This window comes from Nerophis lumbriciformis, linkage group LG28 (genome assembly GCF_033978685.3).
Source record: "Nerophis lumbriciformis linkage group LG28, RoL_Nlum_v2.1, whole genome shotgun sequence".
Classification (NCBI taxonomy): domain Eukaryota; kingdom Metazoa; phylum Chordata; class Actinopteri; order Syngnathiformes; family Syngnathidae; genus Nerophis; species Nerophis lumbriciformis.
In genome coordinates, this window is record NC_084575.2 from 17636918 (window position 1) to 17657196 (window position 20279).

Here is a 20279-nt window from a genome sequence, read left to right on the forward strand (position 1 = left end):
TTATTTTCCCATAAAGCAACACAATTTTCCAAACACTGTAGTAAAATGGGTTTAGAATGATGATTTTTTTGTGGATACACCTGCAAAATGTGATATAATCAAACACAAGAAACACTCTAAATCAGGGGTATCTAACTCGTTTTAGCATGGAGGAAGATCTATTCCCGAGTGGGCCGTAATGGTAAAATCATGGCATGATAACTTAAAAATAAAGACAACTCCAGGTTGTTTTCTTTGTTTTACTTTAGCCAAAAACAGAACAAGCACAGTATGAAAATGTACAAATCACAAATAATCCCCTGGACAAAACACTTCAAGTTTGTTGGAAATTCTGAGGAAATTGGTGCAATTTCTAAAACACAATGAGCTCAGACTTTGTCTCAGTGTATCTACAAAGTCAGGACTAAACTTAAGTCACAGTCTTTCTGGTATTGAACAAAAAACGACATGTAAACTCTTCGAGGTATCAAATACCTCCTTTGTCATGTCCACGTATCAATCAGAATCAGAATCAGCTTTATTGTCATTACGCAAGGTAACGAGTGCTAACTCAACAAACCGTAAGAAACGGAGGTAAAAACTATTCAAAGGGGTTAAGTTTGCATTTCTTGTGTTGGACAGAGACATTTTAAAGTTAAAAAAAAAGTTAAAGTACCAATGATTGTCACACACACACTAGGTGTGGTGAGATTATCCTCTGCATTTCACCCATCACCCTCACCCCCTGGGAGGTGAGGGGAGCAGTGAGCAGCAGCAGCGGTGGCCGCGCCCGGGAATCATTTTTGGTGATTTAACCCCCAATTCCAACCCTTGATGCTAAGTGCCAAGCAGGGAGGTAATGGGTCCCATTTTTATATAGTCTTTTGGTATGACTCGGTTCGGGGTTTGAACTCACAATCTACCGATCTCAGGGCGGTCACTCTAACCACAAGGCCACTGCCATTTTATGTCTTCTGCTTCGAACACATCGGTATTTGGTTTGGGGCAAGGAGGGTGCCAAATAACGATGTGTTCGGAGCAGAAGACCTCAAAAGGCAGATTTTAAGTTTCATGTGGGTGGTTAGAGTGTCCGCCCTGAGGTCGGTAGGTTGTGAGTTCAAAACCCCGGCCGGCAGAGTCATACCAAAGACTATAAAAATGGGACCCATTACCTCCCTGCTTGGCACTCAGCATCAAGGATTGGAATTGGGGGTTAAATCACCAAAAATGATTCCCGAGCGCGGCCACCGCTGCTCCCCACTGCTCCCCTCACCTCCCAGGGGTGAGCCAGGGTGATGGGTCAAATGCAGAGAATAATTTTGCCACACGTAGTGTGTGTGTGACAATCATTGGTAAGAAGAAGAAGAGTATAAACCGTTTGCTTGCCTAACAGAATTGCTATAGTGACATCCAGTGGACACATTTAGAACAGCAGTTTCTTTCCTAAAAAAAAAAAAAAAGTTCATATTTATACTTGGCAAACTCATCACACGGTTGAAAAAACGGTTGGCGGGCCTGATCCTGCCCACGGCCCGTACGTTTGAACACCCCTGCTGTAAATGTTACATTTTAAAAGCAGGTCTTTCACAGAGGAGATAGTGCAGATCTGGGCAAATTAAGGCCCGGGGAGCACATGCGGCCCGTTAAGCTTTTCAGTCTGGCCCGCCGGACATTCCCAAATAATATTTTTTTAGATCTTTTAGATGGAAACTGTAGCTGCATGCCATTATGATGTGCAGTGATTTTTTCTAATGACCGCAAGTCTTGAACTATACAAAGTATTTCAATGGTTGGAATCTGCGTTAATGGATGATAAACCAGTTTCTATGGTAAGCTAATTAGTTACTACACTAAATTGGCCCTAGTGTGTGAATGTTGTCTGTCTATCTGTGTTGGCCCTACGGTGAGGTGGCGACTTGTCCAGGGTGTACCCTGCCTTCCGCCCGATTGTAGCTGAGATAGGCTCCAGCACCCCCCGCGACCCCGAAGGGAATTAGCGGTAGAAAATGGATGGATGGATGGGTCATATAATTAGTTACTATGGTAATCTACGTCACAGCAGCTCAGACGAGGCACCAAGCAGTGTGGGCGGGAAGCGTTTCCACAGACGCGGAAGGAGCTTTTCACAACAAAGTTCTAAAGCTTAGTGATGTATCAGATTGTAGGTGGGTTTATTTTGTACCCTTCGCGTTCATATTTCACTGTTTGTTGCATTTTTATTGCGTTTCACTTGATTGTAAAATGTGTCGATGTGACATTCATATTTTGTCAATATTCAATGTTTTATCGTTCATAGAAAAATGTAAAATTCTTCATAATAGTCTGTCATAACTTTTTTTTACATTCAATCAGACATTATTGTGAAGTTTTGTATTAGTGTCCCTAAAAATAGATATACCGGCCCCCAGACACATTTTGTTCTCTAAATGTGGCCCCCGAGTCAAAATAATTGCCCAGGCCTGAGATAGTGGAATCTGGCGCCCCCTGTGGCCATAAGACCAACTACATGACGGTTTCCGGTGTTATGGCGTCCACCGGCGCCGCCAGCAGCGCGCCGCTTGTATGAAGATTTGAAGTTGTGCATTGAGGTAAATGTACAAATATTTACATGCAAACTATGACTGTTGTTTGGGAGCTTAGTTCGCTACGCTTGTTGTGCTGCGTGTGTTGTTTTTACTACGGTGCATCTTCGTAATAGCGTTGCATTGAATTAGCGTCGTGTAAGCTTTGTTTAGTGATTGACTGATAATGCTCCCATTTAGCCGCTAAACATTTAAAAAAACACACATGCAACATGGTCAAAGTAGATATTAGTCGTATCCAGAGAACAGCAGGTAAGCAATTATAATTCCCCAAATCTGGAGATTTAATTTAAGTAGGTAACGATATGAGCGAATGTTAGCTAAAAGTTGTTAGTAGTAAAAAGTACGACGAGGATGTTAGGACACTTAATATTATACTAAATATTAATATATGACCGTAATTATGCGTCTATGTCATCGTCCTTACGTTGTATTAATGTTCTAATTGTTGCCGTCTCACAAACACATTTAGGTGTATTGTTTAATCAATTTTTTTTGTGCCTTTGTAAAGTAACCTTAAAATGTTGTTTTTACTGACGTGCAATACTATGGTATTCAACACACTTATTTGTGAACAGTTTCACAATATTTAACCATATAAGACAATGTAACACTATCCTCCATCCATCCATTTCCTACCGCTTGTCCCTTGGGGGGGGGGGTTTACACACAATTGGTTTAGCAAAATGAAGTCAATAGTGCAAAATAGTTCAACAAAAGCAATAACTACTATGTTGGCTGAATAATTTAAATTATTTTGGCTCTCCTGTGTTCCGTAACTTATTTCCTGAATTGATAAACAATACAAAATATACAAAAATATGTAAATATGAGAATATATTTGATGAAAACCGCAAAAAAGTCTGCTTTTTGTAAAAAGAAACAAAAAATTTACATTATAGAAGTAATATATATAGTACTCACTACCGTGGAATCAATAATATCATTCTGAATCGATCAGCCCACATGTAGTTTGTAATCATGTACAGTAGCAACATGCTTATCGTTTTTAAACTGTTCCCAAGAATCAGTTGAAAAACGAAACATACCAAAACAGATTTTTCCCATAAGCTGCAAATCAAATTAATCCGTTCCACACTAACAAAAATATTAACACTTAACACTAGAGATGTTCGATAATGGCTTTTTTTTTGCCGATATTCCGATATTGTCCAACTCTTAATTACCGATTCCCGATTCCGATATCAACCGATACCGATATATACAGTCGTGGAATTAACACATTATTATGCCTAATTTTGTTGTGATGCCCCGCTGGATGCATTAAACAATGTAACAAGGTTTTCCAAAATAAATCAACTCAAGTTATGGAAAAAAATGCCAACATGGCACTGCCATATTTATTATTGAAGTCACAAAGTGCATTATTTGTTTAACATGCCTCAAAACAGCAGCTTGGAATTTAGGACATGCTCTCCCTGAGAGAGCATGAAGAGGTTGAGGTGGGTGGGGTTGGGAGGGCAGGGGCTGTATATTGTAGCGTCCCGGAAGAGTTAGTGCTGCAAGGGGTTCTGGGTATTTGTCCTGTTGTGTTTATGTTGTGTTACGGTGCGGATGTGCTCCCGAAATGTGTTTGTCATTCTTGTTTGGTGTGGGTTCACAGTGTGGCGCGTATTTGTAACAGTGTTAAAGTTGTTTATACAGCCACCCTCAGTGTGACCTGTATGGCTGTTGACCAAGTATGCATGCATTCACTTGTGTGTGTGAAAAGCTGTACATATTATGTGACTGGGCCGGCACGGAAAGGAAGTGCCTTTAAGGTGTATTGGCGCTCTGTACCTCTCCCTATGTCCGTGTACACAGCGGCATTTTAAAAAGTCATACATTTTACTTTTTGAAACCGATACCGATAATTTCCGATATTACATTTTAAAGCATTTATCGGCTGATAATATCTGCAGTCCGATATTATCGGACATCCCTAGTTTTTACCTAATTTTTTGTGGACTTTTTGAATCTGCACTGCAACCACATACGTTTCCCCTTTGTGGGTCTATCCTATGCTAACAAACTGGGGCGGCATTGCTCGGTTGGTAGAGTGGCCGTGCCAGCAATTTGAGGGTTCCAGGTTCGATTCCCGCTTCCGCCATCCTAGTCACTGCCGTTATGTCCCTTGGGCAAGACACTTTACCCACCTGCTCCCAGTGCCACCCACACTGGTTTAAATCTAACTTAGATATTGGGCTTCACTATGTAAAGCGCTTTGAGTCACTGCAGAAAAGCGCTATATAAATATACTTCACTAAACTAACTAACAAACAAACCCCAGCGATTACTAAGAGACCTGCTGGCAGAGGTAAAAAAAAAAGCACACATTGTCTGGATTTTTATCAAACATTAAGAATTACGCAGTGCACTTGAACGCCTCACCATGTCAGCTGTGAATGGACAGAGAGGGGAAGGCATGGAGTTTTTTAAAATATTTTTTGTGCATTCTGTTTAAAGATAAACCGCACACACACATAATCAAAAGAGTCTCGGCTGAAAATTGTCTGAAATGTCCCAAATATAAAAGAACCCTCTTTCATATTTGGTCAGTGATGCAACATAATGATGCGGGGGTAGCAGAGACATATTTATGACAGTAATGTTTGTCGAAAACCGAGTCCTACAAAAACCGAGGTACCATTGTACAATACTTATGCTTAGCCTGAGCCAACCCTAGAATCAGATTTAATAGACAGGTTAAAATGTTCCTCTTAATTTTCAAACACTAAATAAATACCGTATATTAAGTAGAGATGTCCGATAATGGCTTTTTTGCCGATATCCGATATTCCGATATTGTCCAACTCTTAATTACCGATTCCGATATCAACCGATATCGATATATACAGTCGTGGAATTAACACATTATTATGGCTAATTTTGTTGTGATGCCCCGCTGGATGCATTAAACAATGTAACAAGGTTTCTCAAAATAAATCAACTCAAGTTATGGAAAAAAATGCCAACATGGCACTGCCATATTTATTATTGAAGTCACAAAGTGCATTATTTTTTTTAACATGCCTCAAAACAGCAGCTTGGAATTTGGGACATGCTCTCCCTGAGAGAGCATGAGGAGGTTGAGGTGGGTGGGGTTGGGAGGGCGGGGGGTGTATATTGTAGCGTCCCGGAAGAGTTAGTGCTGCAAGGGGTTCTGGGTATTTGTTCTGTTGTGTTTATGTTGTGTTACGGTGCGGATGTTCTCCCGAAATGTGTTTGTCATTCTTGTTTGATGTGGGTTCACAGTGTGGCACAAATTTGTAACAGTGTTAAAGTTGTTTATACTTTAGCCCTCAGTGTGACCTGTATGGCTGTTGACCAAGTATGCTTTGCATTCACTTGTGTGTTTGAAAAGCCGTAGATATTATTTTCGATTGGACTGGCATGCAAAGGCAGTGCCTTTAAGGTTTATTGGCGCTCTGTACTTCTCCCTACGTCCGTGTACCCGTCCGTACAGCGGCGTTTTAATGTCATGAATTTAACTTTTTGGAACCGATACCGATCATTTCCGATATTACATTTTAAAGCATTTATCGGCGGATAATATCGGCAGTCCGATATTATCGGACATCTCTGGTACTTATACTTAGCCTGAGCCAACCCCAGAATCGGATTTAATAGACAAGTTAAAATGTTCCTCTTAATTTTCAAACACTAAATAAAGACCGTATATTAAGTACAGTACATGTTGATGTTGGTTGCAACGCATTTTATTTGCTTCTATTGTGTATTTATAAAAAAGCTCACCCGAACCACACTTCCTGCAACAGGCTGTTTCCTTATGTGGGACTCATCATCCGCTCGGAATTTAGTTCCCACGCACTTGACCACATGTTTTTATAATGTGGTGTTAGGGTTAGTTTACATTGTGCAAGTCAACATCTGCGTCTTGCTCCCTTTTCTCCGTCAGGGTTCGGTGAAGAGAGGCAGCTCACACACACACTCACACACTTTGGTGTAATCCTGACTATGCTGCTCTTGGTCGTGTTGGACATCTTCTTTTCTACTGCTGTGGTCACCAGTGAGAAGAGCAACCACAAGTCATCAGTACCACAGTTCAACTACAGCAGCATTTCTCTGCCACCAGAGCACATACCGTACTACTTCTACAACAACAAGAAGGTCGCCAAGCAATGCAGACTGGACCCGCTCTGCCCTTTTAAAGTAAGACGTGTGCTTTGTTTCTAGCCTACAAATCACTATTTAAAATACAAATTCTTGAGTGTAATGGTAATGGTTTAGTTTATTTCTAACGTGCTTGACAAAGTTACATTGACGTGCATCGATTTGCACAATGCAGCCATTCATCCATCCATTTTCTACCGCTTGTCCCCTTCGGGGTGTCGGGGGGCGCCGGAGCCCATCTCAGTTGCATTCGGGCAGTAGGCACGGTACACCCTGGACAAGTCGCCACCTCATCGCAGGGCCAACACAGATAGACAGACAACATTCACACACTAGGGCCAATTTAGTGTTGCCAATCAACCTATCCCCAGGTGCATGTTTTTGGAGGTGGGAGGAAGCCGGAGTACCCGGAGGGAACCCACGCAGTCAGGGGGAGAACATGCAAACTCCACACAATTCAACATGTCCAAATTGAAGTAGGAAGAAAAAGATTCGATATATGGGTCACCAATTTTCGTGAAAAAGTGACAGATGGATTTTTAAAGCATTCTAACTTGTAAATAAACATAAAAAAAGATTTGCTTGCAGCGGAGCCAATGGGAGGTCCTTTTATTCTGCCCATAAAACCCAATTGTGGAGGTTGCCCTCCCGTGGGTCCTCCAGACCAGTGGTTCTCAACCTTTTTTCAGTGATGCACCCCCTGTGAACATTTTTTTAATTCAAGTACCCCCTAATCAGAACAAAACATTTTTGGTTGGAAAAAAAAGAGATAAAGAAGTAAAATACAGCACTATGTCATCAGTTTCTGATTTATTAAATTGTATAACAGTGCAAAATATTGCTCATTTGTTGTGGTCTTTCTTGAACTATTTGGAAAAAAAGATATAAAAATAACTAAAAACTTGTTGAAAAATAAACAAGTGATTCAATTAGAAATGAAGATTTCTACACATAGAAGTAATCATCAACTTAAAGTGTAATAGAGATCCATCTGGATTCATGAACTTAATTCTAAACATTTCTTCACAAAAAAAGAAATCTTTAACATCAATATTTATGGAACATGTCCACAAAAAATCTAGCTGTCAACACTGAATATTGCATTGTTGCATTGTAATGAATGGAATAGCCTACTTGATTTGATGTTCAGTTTATGAACATCAAATCAAATATTTTTTTGAAGTATTATTCAATAAATATATTTATAAAGGATTTCTGAATTGTTGCTATTTTTAGAATATTTAAAAAAAATCTCACATACCCCTTGGCATACCTTCAAGTACCCCCAGGGGTATGCGTACCCCCATTTGAGAACCACTGCTCCAGGCCACCAAGCATCGCCATGAGAGCCCGGATCAGGGTTACAATAGAGTTTTCATTTCTAATAGTGCAGCAGCTTGCTTTCCAGCAAGTGTCCTTTTGTCGCTCTCGCTCCAGCTCCAACAACCTCTCTCCTCCCGGCTGCTGCTTATACAGAGCGACAGGTGATTAGATAACAAGGCCCACCTGGGCCATCCACGCACCTGTCGCTGACTTCGAGGCCGGTCCTGGCACACCCCGTTCCGCTGCAGGCCCGCAGGCCACGCCCCCCTCCACACTAATAAATAACCATCCGGGGGCGGTATAGCTCGGTTGGTAGAGCGGCCGTGCCAGCAACTTGAGGGTTCCAGGTTCGATCCCCGCTTTCGCCATCCTAGTCACTGCCGTTGTGCCCTTGGGCAAGACACTTTACCCACCTGCTCCCAGTGCCACCCACACTGGTTTAAATGTAACTTAGATATTGGGTTTCACTATGTAAAAGCGCTTTGAGTCACTAGAGAAAAGCGCTATATAAATATAATTCACTTCACTTCACATCCAAAAACCGCCAACAATGTTCCATTTGTTCCATTTTTATTGCCTTTTGACCAATCATTTAGGAGATCGTCTGAAAACTGGTTGGCCATACTCTCTTTATACCCGACTGTCTCTAACAAATCGAATAAGTCTGGAGGTAAAGTCATAAAGAAGTTTCTCCAGCACAAAAAGTGGTGAAGCTCTATTTTTATTTGCACTTTAATTTTGTTGGCAGTTTTGTTAGAAACATATTCATAATATCCATCCATCCATCTTCTTCCGCTTATCCGAGGTCGGGTCGCGGGGGCAGCAGCCTAAGCAGGGAAACCCAGACTTCCCTCTCCCCAGCCACTTCGTACAGCTCTTCCCGGGGGATTCCGAGGCGTTCCCAGGCCAGCCGGGAGACATAGTCTTCCCAACGTGTCCTGGGTCTTCCCCGTGGCCTCCTACCGGTCGGACGTGCCCTAAACACCTCCCTAGGTAGGCGTTCGGGTGGCATCCTCACCAGATGCCCGAACCACATAATAAATTGTATTTATTTATTTTAGCACAACATTATTGTATGTGCTGTACATTAATTTTTCGTCAGTTGTTTGAGTCCCTTCTTATGCAGTATATTTGGTTAGTACTTATTTTTATAATCAGCCAGATCTAGGTCTAAGGTTTATGTGTTAAAGAAATAATACTCTTTGTGAATAAAACATGATTTCATATCATATGACAAGGTTGTGAACTGTAAGTAAGTTAGATATAATTATTGAATGTGATTAAAATCAAGAGTGAGATTGCTAAGTCAGTGTTAATATTAGAGTGGGCACCGAGACCCTGTGTAGTGGAAAAGTTGGGCCCCTGAGGTCAAAAAGTCGAAGAACCACTGTCACAATGTGGAGCCACTCCCCTTATATTATAATAATCATCTCTATTACGGCAAATGCACTGAATTTCTTAGTATCTTTATGTGGTATTATCACTGGAGTACAAAGCATGTTACACACTGAGAACAACAAGTGTCACTCTATCACAAAAAAATAAGAGTTGTAGAAAGTATTGAAAACTCAAGACAGCCATGACATTGTTATTTACAAGTGTATGTAAACTTTTGATCGCGACTGTATCTGAACAAAGCCTGTAGTGCATAGTACCTTGAGTACTTAGACATACAGCGCTCTACCCAAACTAGTAAATTCATGTTTGTTTTTATTACAGGATGCCCTGCTGGATGTGTCTTCCTGTTGGGGTTATGAAAAGAACTGTGATCCCAAAAAGCGCTTTGGCTATCCTGTCTGTACTAAGGCTGACTCTGGATGGTACTGCTGCTTTAAGATAAAAAGCACTGTGTTGTGACTTTCCTGAGGTGCATGTATATTTCTGCCATGTTAGGGTCGATTCACTAGAGGCAGCACAGGAGCTTTTCTGGAAGCAGGCTGATTTTGGCTACGTCAAGGAGCGTCGCTCTGAGCTCAAAACACTTTGCAAGGCCAGCAAACCTGTAAGTCTGCTCATTTTCTTAGTTCCCTCGAGGTTAGTGAGTCAACAGGAAAAACAGCAGGTTGAAGCAGGAACAGTGTTAAACAAGTGTTCACAGCCTACAAAAAGCCTTGGCAGGATTATTAAGTACAGCGGTACCTCTGTTTTTTTGTATGCTCCACTTTTTGTATGATTTAGTTTTCGACAAAAAAAAGTGTCTACCATCTTGGTTATTGTATAACCAACCATTGCACGGACTCGAGTGCCAAGTGGTGACTCAGTATCTGTGTGGGTTTTTTTTATTGAGTACGGCTGCAAAATAGACATTATAGTCAAGTCATGTTTCTTTAGGGCTCGACCCCCAGGAAACAGAGACAGAGGTGACGTACAGGAAAAAGTGTCTTTAATTATGCTCACAAAGAGCAAATCCACAAGCAAAACACAAAAGGACAAAAATAAATAGCAGGAAACGGAAACAAGGCAACAGGAGATGCAATGGAATGTACATCGAGTATACAGGTTACACTGGGAATGGTAAAGTGACAAACTTAAATGCTAAAGAATCGAAGTGTCCTAATATGAATTTTTTTCCCTTCTGATACGACACCAATGTTGGAGCCTTGGCCAATACTGATATTAATGCAATACGATATGAGCATGATTCATAGTACATAATTGTTTTATTTTGTAGTGTGGAATGTTAAAAACTATGGTAGACATGAAAAACACTAACCCTTTGACAGACTTGTGCTGTCTTTAAAGTGAAGTTGAGAGTTGAGTGGTAATTACCTTTTTTAGGACACCTAATAGTCACAATAATTGATTAAGTTAACCTCATGACAATGTAGATTGAATGAAGTGAACACTATTGCGAGTGGATACTTTCTAATATGTTTCTGACTTGGAGACTTTGTATCTGTAAGTAATATTGAACTATATTATTATATCTACTTATTATATTATTTGTTTATATTGACAAATGTACCGCTTAGACAGCAATATTGTTGAATTAAAGAGATTTATTATTTATGTCTCGCTTGCGTGCTATTGTGTGTTTAGCTGTTGTGTAGCTGCTAGGTCCTAGTAGCCTTTAGCCTACCATGTTTACCTTTCTTAAACGACTTCACTAAAATACCTGTACTAGAAAAGACCAACCTTACGTACTCTTTGGAGGATAATTAGATGTTAACTGGCTGTCCAGCTTTGCACAAGTGAATGCGCCACAGGACTGTTTACATATAAACAATACTTTTTACTTTTTGCTGATATCGGACCGATAATATTAAGGACCCTGATTACAAACAGCTGCATGTCACAGCCTTCAGACATGCATAAAGGGAATTTCTTCAACACAAAACAGGAAGTAGATGTAACAAAATAAAAGGACAGACCTGGATATAATGAAAAACGACACGCAAAGCATTTAAAAAAAAATTCTTAGCAAAGTGCAAATGTGGCATCTGCGTGGTTCTCCACTCCTCTTCTCTCTCTCTCTCTCTCTCTCTCTCTCTCTCTCTCTCTCTCTCTCTCTCTCTCTCTCTCTCTCCGCGCATCACCATTTTTGACAAAAACTTTCATTTCAATAAAGATAAAAGTGATGTTGAATGTTCATTTATATTTGTATTTGCCATTTTTACGTATTGTTCTCTGCATCCATCCATCCATCACCTCATGGCAGAGCCAACACAGATAGACAGACATCCATTCACACTCACATCCACATATTAGTCTATAATTGTTCTCTATAAAAATGTGGTATGTGTTAATAATTGTAGGGGTCTGGAACAAATTCATTGGATTTACAATATTTATTATGGAAATAATGTAATCGTTTTTTGTCTGACCTATGTAATGGCCAAAAACGAAGTACCACTGTAGTTCTATCACAATATGAGAAAATACAATCAAAGCATAAAAGTGTCCCTCATTAAACAGTTCTTCTAACATTTTTTTCCAGGGGGACTCCTCTTTGAGGTGCAGTAGTCATGCTAGATTCTGTAAGGCAACTAACCTTTACCTGGACTTGCGGCAACCACGCAGAAGCCATGAAAGGTTAAAGCGACGTAGCTCTAAATAGGAAAATCCACTGATTGACATTTTTCACAGCTCACTTGTGTTTATGCTGCAGGTACAAGGAGGACTTCATTCAGAAAGGTGAAATCGGTGGACATTGCAGACTTAACAAGCAAGCACTTGCTGCAGCGGGAGAGCACAAAAGTCCTTTGCAGTCTTGGTGAGACAGGACACGTGCAACTACACAACCACTGATCTCAAACAAAAACATTACATTCTTAAGGATCAATAAAGTGCCAACCTAGCCTTACTCACAATCGGGCCAAGACGTTGGCTATAATGGCTGATTGTAGTGATTATATTTGGTATACACGGCAACAGGCAGGAATGAAGTCGTAACATACAATGGGTGATAAAAACATACTTGCCAACCCTCCCGGATTTTCCGGGAGACTCCCGAAATTCAGCGCCTCTCCCGAAAACCTCCCGGGACAAATTTTCTCCCGAAAATCTCCCGAAATTCAGGCGGAGCTGGAAGTCACGCCCCCTCCAGCTCCATGCGGACCTGAGTGACGTGTCAACAGCCTGTATTCACGTCCGCTTTCCCACAATATAAATAGCGTGCCTGCCCAAACACATTATAACTGTAGAATGATCGAGGGCGAGTTCTTGGTTTCTTATGTGGGTTTATTGTTAGGCAGTTTCATTAACGTCCTCCCAACGCGGTAACAACACACAACAACAGCAGTCATGTTTTATTCTACCGTAAAGAAGTTCTTCTGCCGTAAACAGCAATGTTGTTGTAATATATTGAGTTGGAGGCAATAACCAGGCGAGGTGATGAAGTACGTCTCTTTACTGTAGACTTCAGAACAGACTCACACACTTGACGTCAGGTGCGCAACACCACGTAAATCGTTGGCCAACCAAAAAGTAACCCCAGTACGCTATAGCCAACATTCACCAGGAGATGGCAACAGACAAACATAGATCACTCTATTACATTCCTCCCCTTTTAGAAATGTAGAAGTTACTCAAAATAAATAAACAACCCAACCAAAAAATGCAGCAGCTCAATTAAAAAACTGTACTTAAGCCACATTCTTTTTTTTTTTTTTAGTACTGAACTCTTAACCCTCATTTGTAAACAATAACATGCTTATTATACCAACAGTATTTGTACACCTTTAACACAGATTTTTATACTGTCTTCAGAGATTCAGTTTTTTTGGTGGTACTCTAAACCTTTCTGGGTACCTGCGAAAGGGTGTTCAGCATGGTTGGAAAAATAGTGACAGAGAATAGAACAAGGATGGACAATTCAACCCTTAACTCAACAATGAGTAGATGAGTGTTATGTGTGTGTGTATATGTGTAAATAAATGAACACTGAAATTCAAGTATTTCTTTTATTTATATATATATATATATATATATATATATAGCTAGAATTCACTGAAGTATTTCTTATATATATATATATATGAAATACTTGACTTGGTGAATTCTAGCTGTAAATATACTCCTCCCCTCTTAGCCACGCCCCAACCACGCCCCCGCCCCTAAACCCCCTCCTCCCCGACCACGCCCCCCCCCCCACCCCACCTCACGTCAATGTTCCACCACTCCTGTCTCCGACAGCTCACCCACACGCTTTTCGGAGCAGACGTCTAATCATATACCCCACAAACTGCGAGAGCCAAAAAGCTTGTCCTCTTTCTTTTAATCTTCTGCACGCAAATAATTCGGCTAAGAAAATGTTGACTTTGACTGCACAAAATCCTTGAAAGATCCACAAATGCGCCACAACTGAGACCTACTGAAATTGGAGCCATGTTTACTTCCTGCAGCACATGGTATGTCATGCCTGCATGTGGGTCGGATTGCGTTCACATTAGACATCACATTTTTTTGTAATGTGAACAATTACATAAAAAGATTGGATTTGACAAAAAAATACATCTTAATTGGTCATCCTACACTGCAGTGTGACCATACCCATAGTACTTTACTGATTAAAAGCCTTGTTGGTAAGCACCTGCAGCTGTGCAGCGAGCTTTCTTGCAGTTGGATCTCCAGGGGCCTCACTTTAAAGGTTGCTGCACACACAAAGTTGCGTCAGCTGGGTTGAAATGGGTGTAAGCATTTTTCGTCCAATGGCGACGCCACAAAATAAAGCACACAGATGAACTAAAATACGTAGCACCACATGATCAAAAAGGCTCCAATTCAGTTGAAGTTCATTTAGATGCACACTGTTATTATATCCAATAACTAGTAATATTTTGCACCTCATAAAATCAAACCCTAGTAATATTAAGAGTCTGTATCCTATTGTGCTGATTCTTAAGCCACTCCTTTGTTTCCTTTGCTGTATTCTATGGAACATTGTGTGGTGTTCAGACATCTTTCTGGTTGGCACAGGATTAAATACTTTTTTAACTCAATCATATACTAATTTAAACATGACCTTTTTTTATGTCTACTGTATAATCATGTCTTTTTGTTAAAATAAACCTACCATAAAAATGTACAAAACTATCAGGTGATAAAATCATTATTTCCACCACCGTCTACGAACCACTTTTTTGGTAGTGATGACCTCTACAGTATGTTGGTAGATAAAATGTCTGCTACGTTTGCTGCTATTGATGTTTTTTTTTAACCTATATAAGAGATTGAATTTCATTGTCATTTCACCAACTGGGCTTGAGTACCAAATAGAAAAAAATGTTTTTGGTAATGAATACACTGACCACATTGTTAATTCTTAGCCTCTTAATTGAAGCACTTAGACGCTAACACTGTGGTATAAGCAGTGTTAGGAAAAATGGTGTTACAAATGTTACTTTCACGAGTAACTAGTAATTTGATGAATTACTAGTAATTTGATGAATTACTAGTAATTTAATGAATTACTTTTACGTAAGATACAACGCCGCTACCGATTCGTTTCAGGTAATGTGGCACCCTACTTCTGATGTGGTTGTATGTCAACAAAACAGCGTCAGAAGCACAGCAAGTTCAATGCAGGAAGTATTTTTTTACTAATGAAAGCAACAACCAGCACCACACTAAAATGAACTTGATATTAAATAGAAAGAGGCAACATCACACAGCAAACAACATGTAGGCTAAGTACTAGGGATGTCCCGATCCGATATTTGGATTGGATCGGCCGCCGATATTTGCAAAAAAATGCGTATCGGCAAGGCATGGGAAAATGCCGATCCAGATCCAGTTTAAAAAAAACTCTGGTCCGTGTTTTCCAATGCACCGATTTAAATAATACATTCCACTTTTCTGCTGCTCCCTAATTTCCGTTCCGCATTTCCCAGCACACCTTCAACACATCCACAGGGCATTACACGACAGGCTCTTCTCACTCTTTCCTGTGTCTCCCTCTTACAGACAGCGAGCGCACCTTCTTACACACGTCACATACTGTCACGTCATACGTCACATACGTATACGCCCTCTCCCAGTAGAGAGCAAGGTAGCGGCATGGCTAACGTTAGCTGTGATGCTAGCGCAGCCGCTAAGGTGCGCGCCTGTTCAAGCGTCCTCTGCGCACGGCAAATCTATGCCACGCACAAAATCAAATAAAAAAATAAGCGCATAACAATTTTCGACACACGGACACGACAGAGAAAACAGTTTTCGTCATCATTGTTCAAATATTGTAACGTCTGTCGAGACGCTTATCTCCATTCGGTGCCACACGCCCACACCATCAAAATGCCGAGGCAAACATTTCCACATCAACACAGTATGAAAAAAATAGTGATTTTTTTTAGTTGGGATTTCCCTCTCTGCATGAAAGTTTAAAAGTAGCATATATTAATGCAGTATGAAGAAGAATGTTTTAATGTAGACACATAGAATCATCATACTGCTGTGATTATATGCATCAAGTGTTCATTCAAGGCTAAGGCAAAATATCGAGATATATATCGTGTATCGCAATATGGCCTTAAAATATCGCAATATTAAAAAAAGGCCATATCGCCCAGCCCTAGTTCAATGATGCCATTTCTGTTTGTCATGTATAATTTTGTCTATTTTGTGTTTATCCTTGAATAAACAGGTCAGTTTCTTGTTACCAACCATTGTGTATTATTCAAACTCCCCTAATTCAGCTGGCTAGTTGTTATCAAGAGTACTAAAACCCTTTTCAACATGATTCCGACAACAAAGTAGGCTAAATAACTTTAAACTTTAATACATGCTCGGATAGGCCAGTATCGGTATCGGTCAGTAACGGTATCGGATCGGAAGTGCAAAAACAATATCGGTATCGGATCGGAAGTGCAAAAACCTGGATCGGGACATTCCTACTAAGTACAAACAAACTTTTATTCGTACTTCTACGAGGGACTAATGAACAACAAATTAATGATTGAAACAACAAGCTTGCAATCCTACAATACATTGTCTGTGGACAAGGAGATAAGACAGCCATTGAAGCACATCCAATATCCTTATTAACTAGTGCAAATGCAATCCAGTGATAAGATTCAACAGAGCTGCCGTAACTGCCGGCAAACTGCCACTGCTAAGCTAACAAAGACAGCTGATCTAAGATGTTACTCTGAGCAAGCTCTCGCTAACGTCACTTGGCTACATGCTCTGCCTTTTAAAGGCACACACATACACACACACGCACACACACACACACACACACACACACACACACACACACACACACACACACACACACACACACACACACTCTTCTCTCATGAAACGTCTCTTAACTGCCCTTATAAATAATTACATTTATTAATGAGCTATTCTGTTAGTAATTAAATTACTTTTTTGTAAAGTAATAAATAACTATAGTATATATATTTTTTTTTAAATAATTTTCCAAACACTGGGCATAAGTTATGTAGTGTTTCACAACTATCTAAGACTAAATCCTACCATATTATAGTTCAGGGATTAATATTTTTTCTGTGGTGTTTCTTTTGTAGGTATGCAGAGCTTCAAACATACACAGAGTTGGACTTCTATCCCGTACAAAGTGAATCATGCGACATTGTCATCGAAAAACCGACTATTTTCATGAAACTGGATGCTGGTAAGAATTAAAGACCATTTTGCTTCACTATGAACACTTTAACACTAATGAAACCTAAATATAGGAGCCTACAGTGTACAGCAGTGTTTCCTCTACCATTGTACAAGCTAGGGGGGCGGCAGTTGCGTTTTTAGCTTCATTGGTGCCATGTGCTTTAGACTCCAGTATTGTGACGACATACATTGTAGAGTTTTGTATGGATTATTTCTTTAGTTAAAGAGCATGATGTAGACAAAAGCTCTGAGTCTGTCTGTATAAAGTAAATTATTGCAAATTGTTCTAGTGTGGGGCAGCACGGTGGAAGAAGGGTTAGTGTCTGCCTCACAATACGAAGGTCCTGAGTAGTCGTGAGTTCAATCCCGGCCTCGGGATCTTTCTGTGTGGAATTTGCATGTCCTCCCCGTGACTGCGTGGGTTCCCTCCGGGTACTCCGGCTTCCTCCCACCTTCAAAGACATGCACCTGGGGATAGGTTGATTGGCAACACTAAATTGGCCCTAGTGTGAGTGTGAATGTTGTCTGTCGATCTGTGTTGGCCCTGTGATGAGGTGGCGACTTGTCCAGGGTGTACCCCGCCTTCCGTCCGATTGTAGCTGAGATAGGCTCCAGCGCCCCCCGCGACCCCGAAGGGAATAAGCGGTAGAAAATGGATGGATGGATGGATGTTCTAGTGTGTACATGCACCTGGGGATAGGCTGATTGGCAACACTAAATTGGCCCTAGTGTGTGAATGTGAGTGTGAATGTTGTCTGTCTATCTATGTTGGCCCTGTGATGAGGTGGCGACTTGTCCAGGGTGTACCCCGCCTTCCGCTCGATTGTAGCTGAGATAGGCTCCAGCGCCCCCCGCGACCCCGAAGGGATTAAGCGGTAGAAAATGGATGGATGGATGGATTCTAGTGTGTGGGACCTTTAGACAAGAACATGTTGAATGACAGTCTAAAAGTAACATGTCTTCCTTCACTTGTTATTTTTGCAGCTTGATGCATTTTTATGTGTATAACATAAAAATCGCAAATCGAATCGCAATTTTGGAGAGCAAAATCGGAATCATGATTTTTCACAAAATTGTGCAGCTCTAATAAACACTGTCTTTAGATTTGCACAAATGCTAACTTTCTTTTAATAGTCATATATTCTTCTTTGACTTTCTCTTATAAATACAGCTCAAAGTGCCATTACTCATCTTTTTATGTCATTGTTAATATTTTTTTATACATTATCAATTCCAATTCCCATTTTCATGTGGCAATAAATACTAATGTCTATTTTGTTAACCAGGAGTGAACATGTACCATCATTTCTGTGACTTTGTCAACCTCTACATCTCCCAGCACATTAACAACTCCTTCAGCTCTGATATCAACATAATAATGTGGGACACAGTGAGTACATAGTTTAGTTTTTTAAAGTTTTTTTTTCATGTTAGGTCATCTTGTGTGTGTGGTGTGTGTGTGTGTGTGTGTGTGTGTGTGTGTGTGTGTGTGTGTGTGTGTGTGTGTGTGTGTGTGTGTGTGTGTGCGTACGTGTGTGACACACACATTTCAGTTAAGTACTTGCATCAATATACAACATTGTGTACATATATGTTCAAAACTTAATCATGTGGGACACAGTGAGTACATATCGGGACTTAGGAGGACAAGTTGACAATCCTCCATTTTTACTTGATTTAAAGGGGAACTGCACTTTTTTGGAGTTTTGCCTATCGTTCACAATCATTATATATTATTACATATTACCATTTTTTTCGGACTATAAGTCACAGTTTTTTTCATAGTTTGGCCGGGCTCCAGTGCGATTTATATATGTTTTTGTCCTTCTTTATTATGCATTTTCGGCAGATGCAACTTGTATTCCGGTGCGAAAAATACGGTGTATGCAGAGGGCAGTGGCAGGCATGCCTGCAGTATTAAACCTAGTCTCAGTGGTAGCAAAGAAAAAGACGAGTTTGTTTAAAGACAATCTTCTTCTTTCATGTTGCCGCTGCCAATACAATACACTTAACTTCAATCTGCCAGAAAACATTTATTTAGACATAAATATCACAGAATAACAGTATAGCATGATCGTATTGTAAAACGATTTTTCGTTGTTTTGATGATTAGACCGGATGTGAAGCTTAGCGCTATTATTGTGAAGCTGCCAACTGGACGTGTTGGTTTGATATGAGAAAAGTCTTGACATGTTTTCATGAAAATCTCCAATAAAAGTGACTTTAGACTTCCTCTTTACCGTCTTTGTTTCTGCTGAGCTCGTATTCTATCTTACTAAAGCAGTTAGAGTAAAAATCTACATTTTATGTTTTTAATGCACTTAACTGTAATCCAAATACGGACATTAAAAAAAGTTAAAGTACCAATGATTATCACACACACACTAGGTGTGGTGTACCGGTAATGTAATTTGTCCTCTGCATTTGACCCATCCCCTTGTTCACCCCCTGGGAGGTGAGGGGAGCAGTGGGCGGCAGCGGTGCCGCGCCGGGAATATTTTTTGGTGATTTAACCCCCAATTCCAACCCTTGATGCTGAGTGCCAAGCAGGGAGGTAATGGGTCCCATTTTTAGAGTCTTTGGTATGACTCGGCCGGGGTTTAAACTCACAACCTACCAATCTCAGGGCAGACACTCTAACCACTAGGCCACTGAGTAAAAGCTTCTCCTCACTCCAAGCAGCAAATGTGCGCTCAGCGTTCATTCCAATGATGTCGTCTCACGGCAATTGAAGGTAAAATTGTCTTGTCTCATCTAGAGAACGACTTGCCATGGCTTTGGATCTAAGATTTCCATAAGGTCCTTGTTTCTTTGTGCAGTTCTGCCAGCTGTTTTCGAGCCTGTGGCTCAACAGTAACAGGATGCTATTAGACATTTTCCCAAACTACGGAACGAGCCGAGGGTCAAAAACGTTCATCGCGCGTTGAAAAAATTATCGTCGTTAAAGGATATCGCGCTAACTTTGGCAGCCCTAATTCTGATCATTTTAAGCATTCATTTCAAAAACGCATAACGTTTGTTTTTTTCTTCATCACTGATTTTTACTCACTGCAGACTTTATGAGAGCCAACAAACATAATAAAACATCTCTTACTGTACAAAGTCTACTGTCAATAGGAAGCCAGCTGCTAGGATGTTCATATATTCCCATTTAGATGAAGAATGACTCATAATCCTCACGAAGAAACAGGG

At 40.5% G+C, this 20279-nt stretch overlaps 1 protein-coding gene across 3 annotated transcripts in view; it reads left to right on the forward strand.

Annotated features, from left to right (window-relative positions):
* Window positions 1-2497: 2497 nt before the first annotated feature.
* eogt (EGF domain-specific O-linked N-acetylglucosamine (GlcNAc) transferase) overlaps window positions 2498-20279 on the forward strand; it is a 38798-nt gene continuing 21016 nt past the window's right edge. For all 3 annotated transcript variants that reach the window (XM_061923806.2, XM_061923807.2, XM_061923808.2), the window contains exons 1-8: window positions 2498-2567; window positions 6481-6734; window positions 9738-9838; window positions 9912-10020; window positions 11956-12050; window positions 12127-12231; window positions 16988-17094; window positions 18374-18477. In XM_061923806.2, the coding sequence (XP_061779790.2) occupies window positions 6540-6734; window positions 9738-9838; window positions 9912-10020; window positions 11956-12050; window positions 12127-12231; window positions 16988-17094; window positions 18374-18477 (816 nt within the window). In that variant the 5' untranslated portion in view covers window positions 2498-2567; window positions 6481-6539. The remainder of the gene's footprint in view (window positions 2568-6480; window positions 6735-9737; window positions 9839-9911; window positions 10021-11955; window positions 12051-12126; window positions 12232-16987; window positions 17095-18373; window positions 18478-20279) is intronic.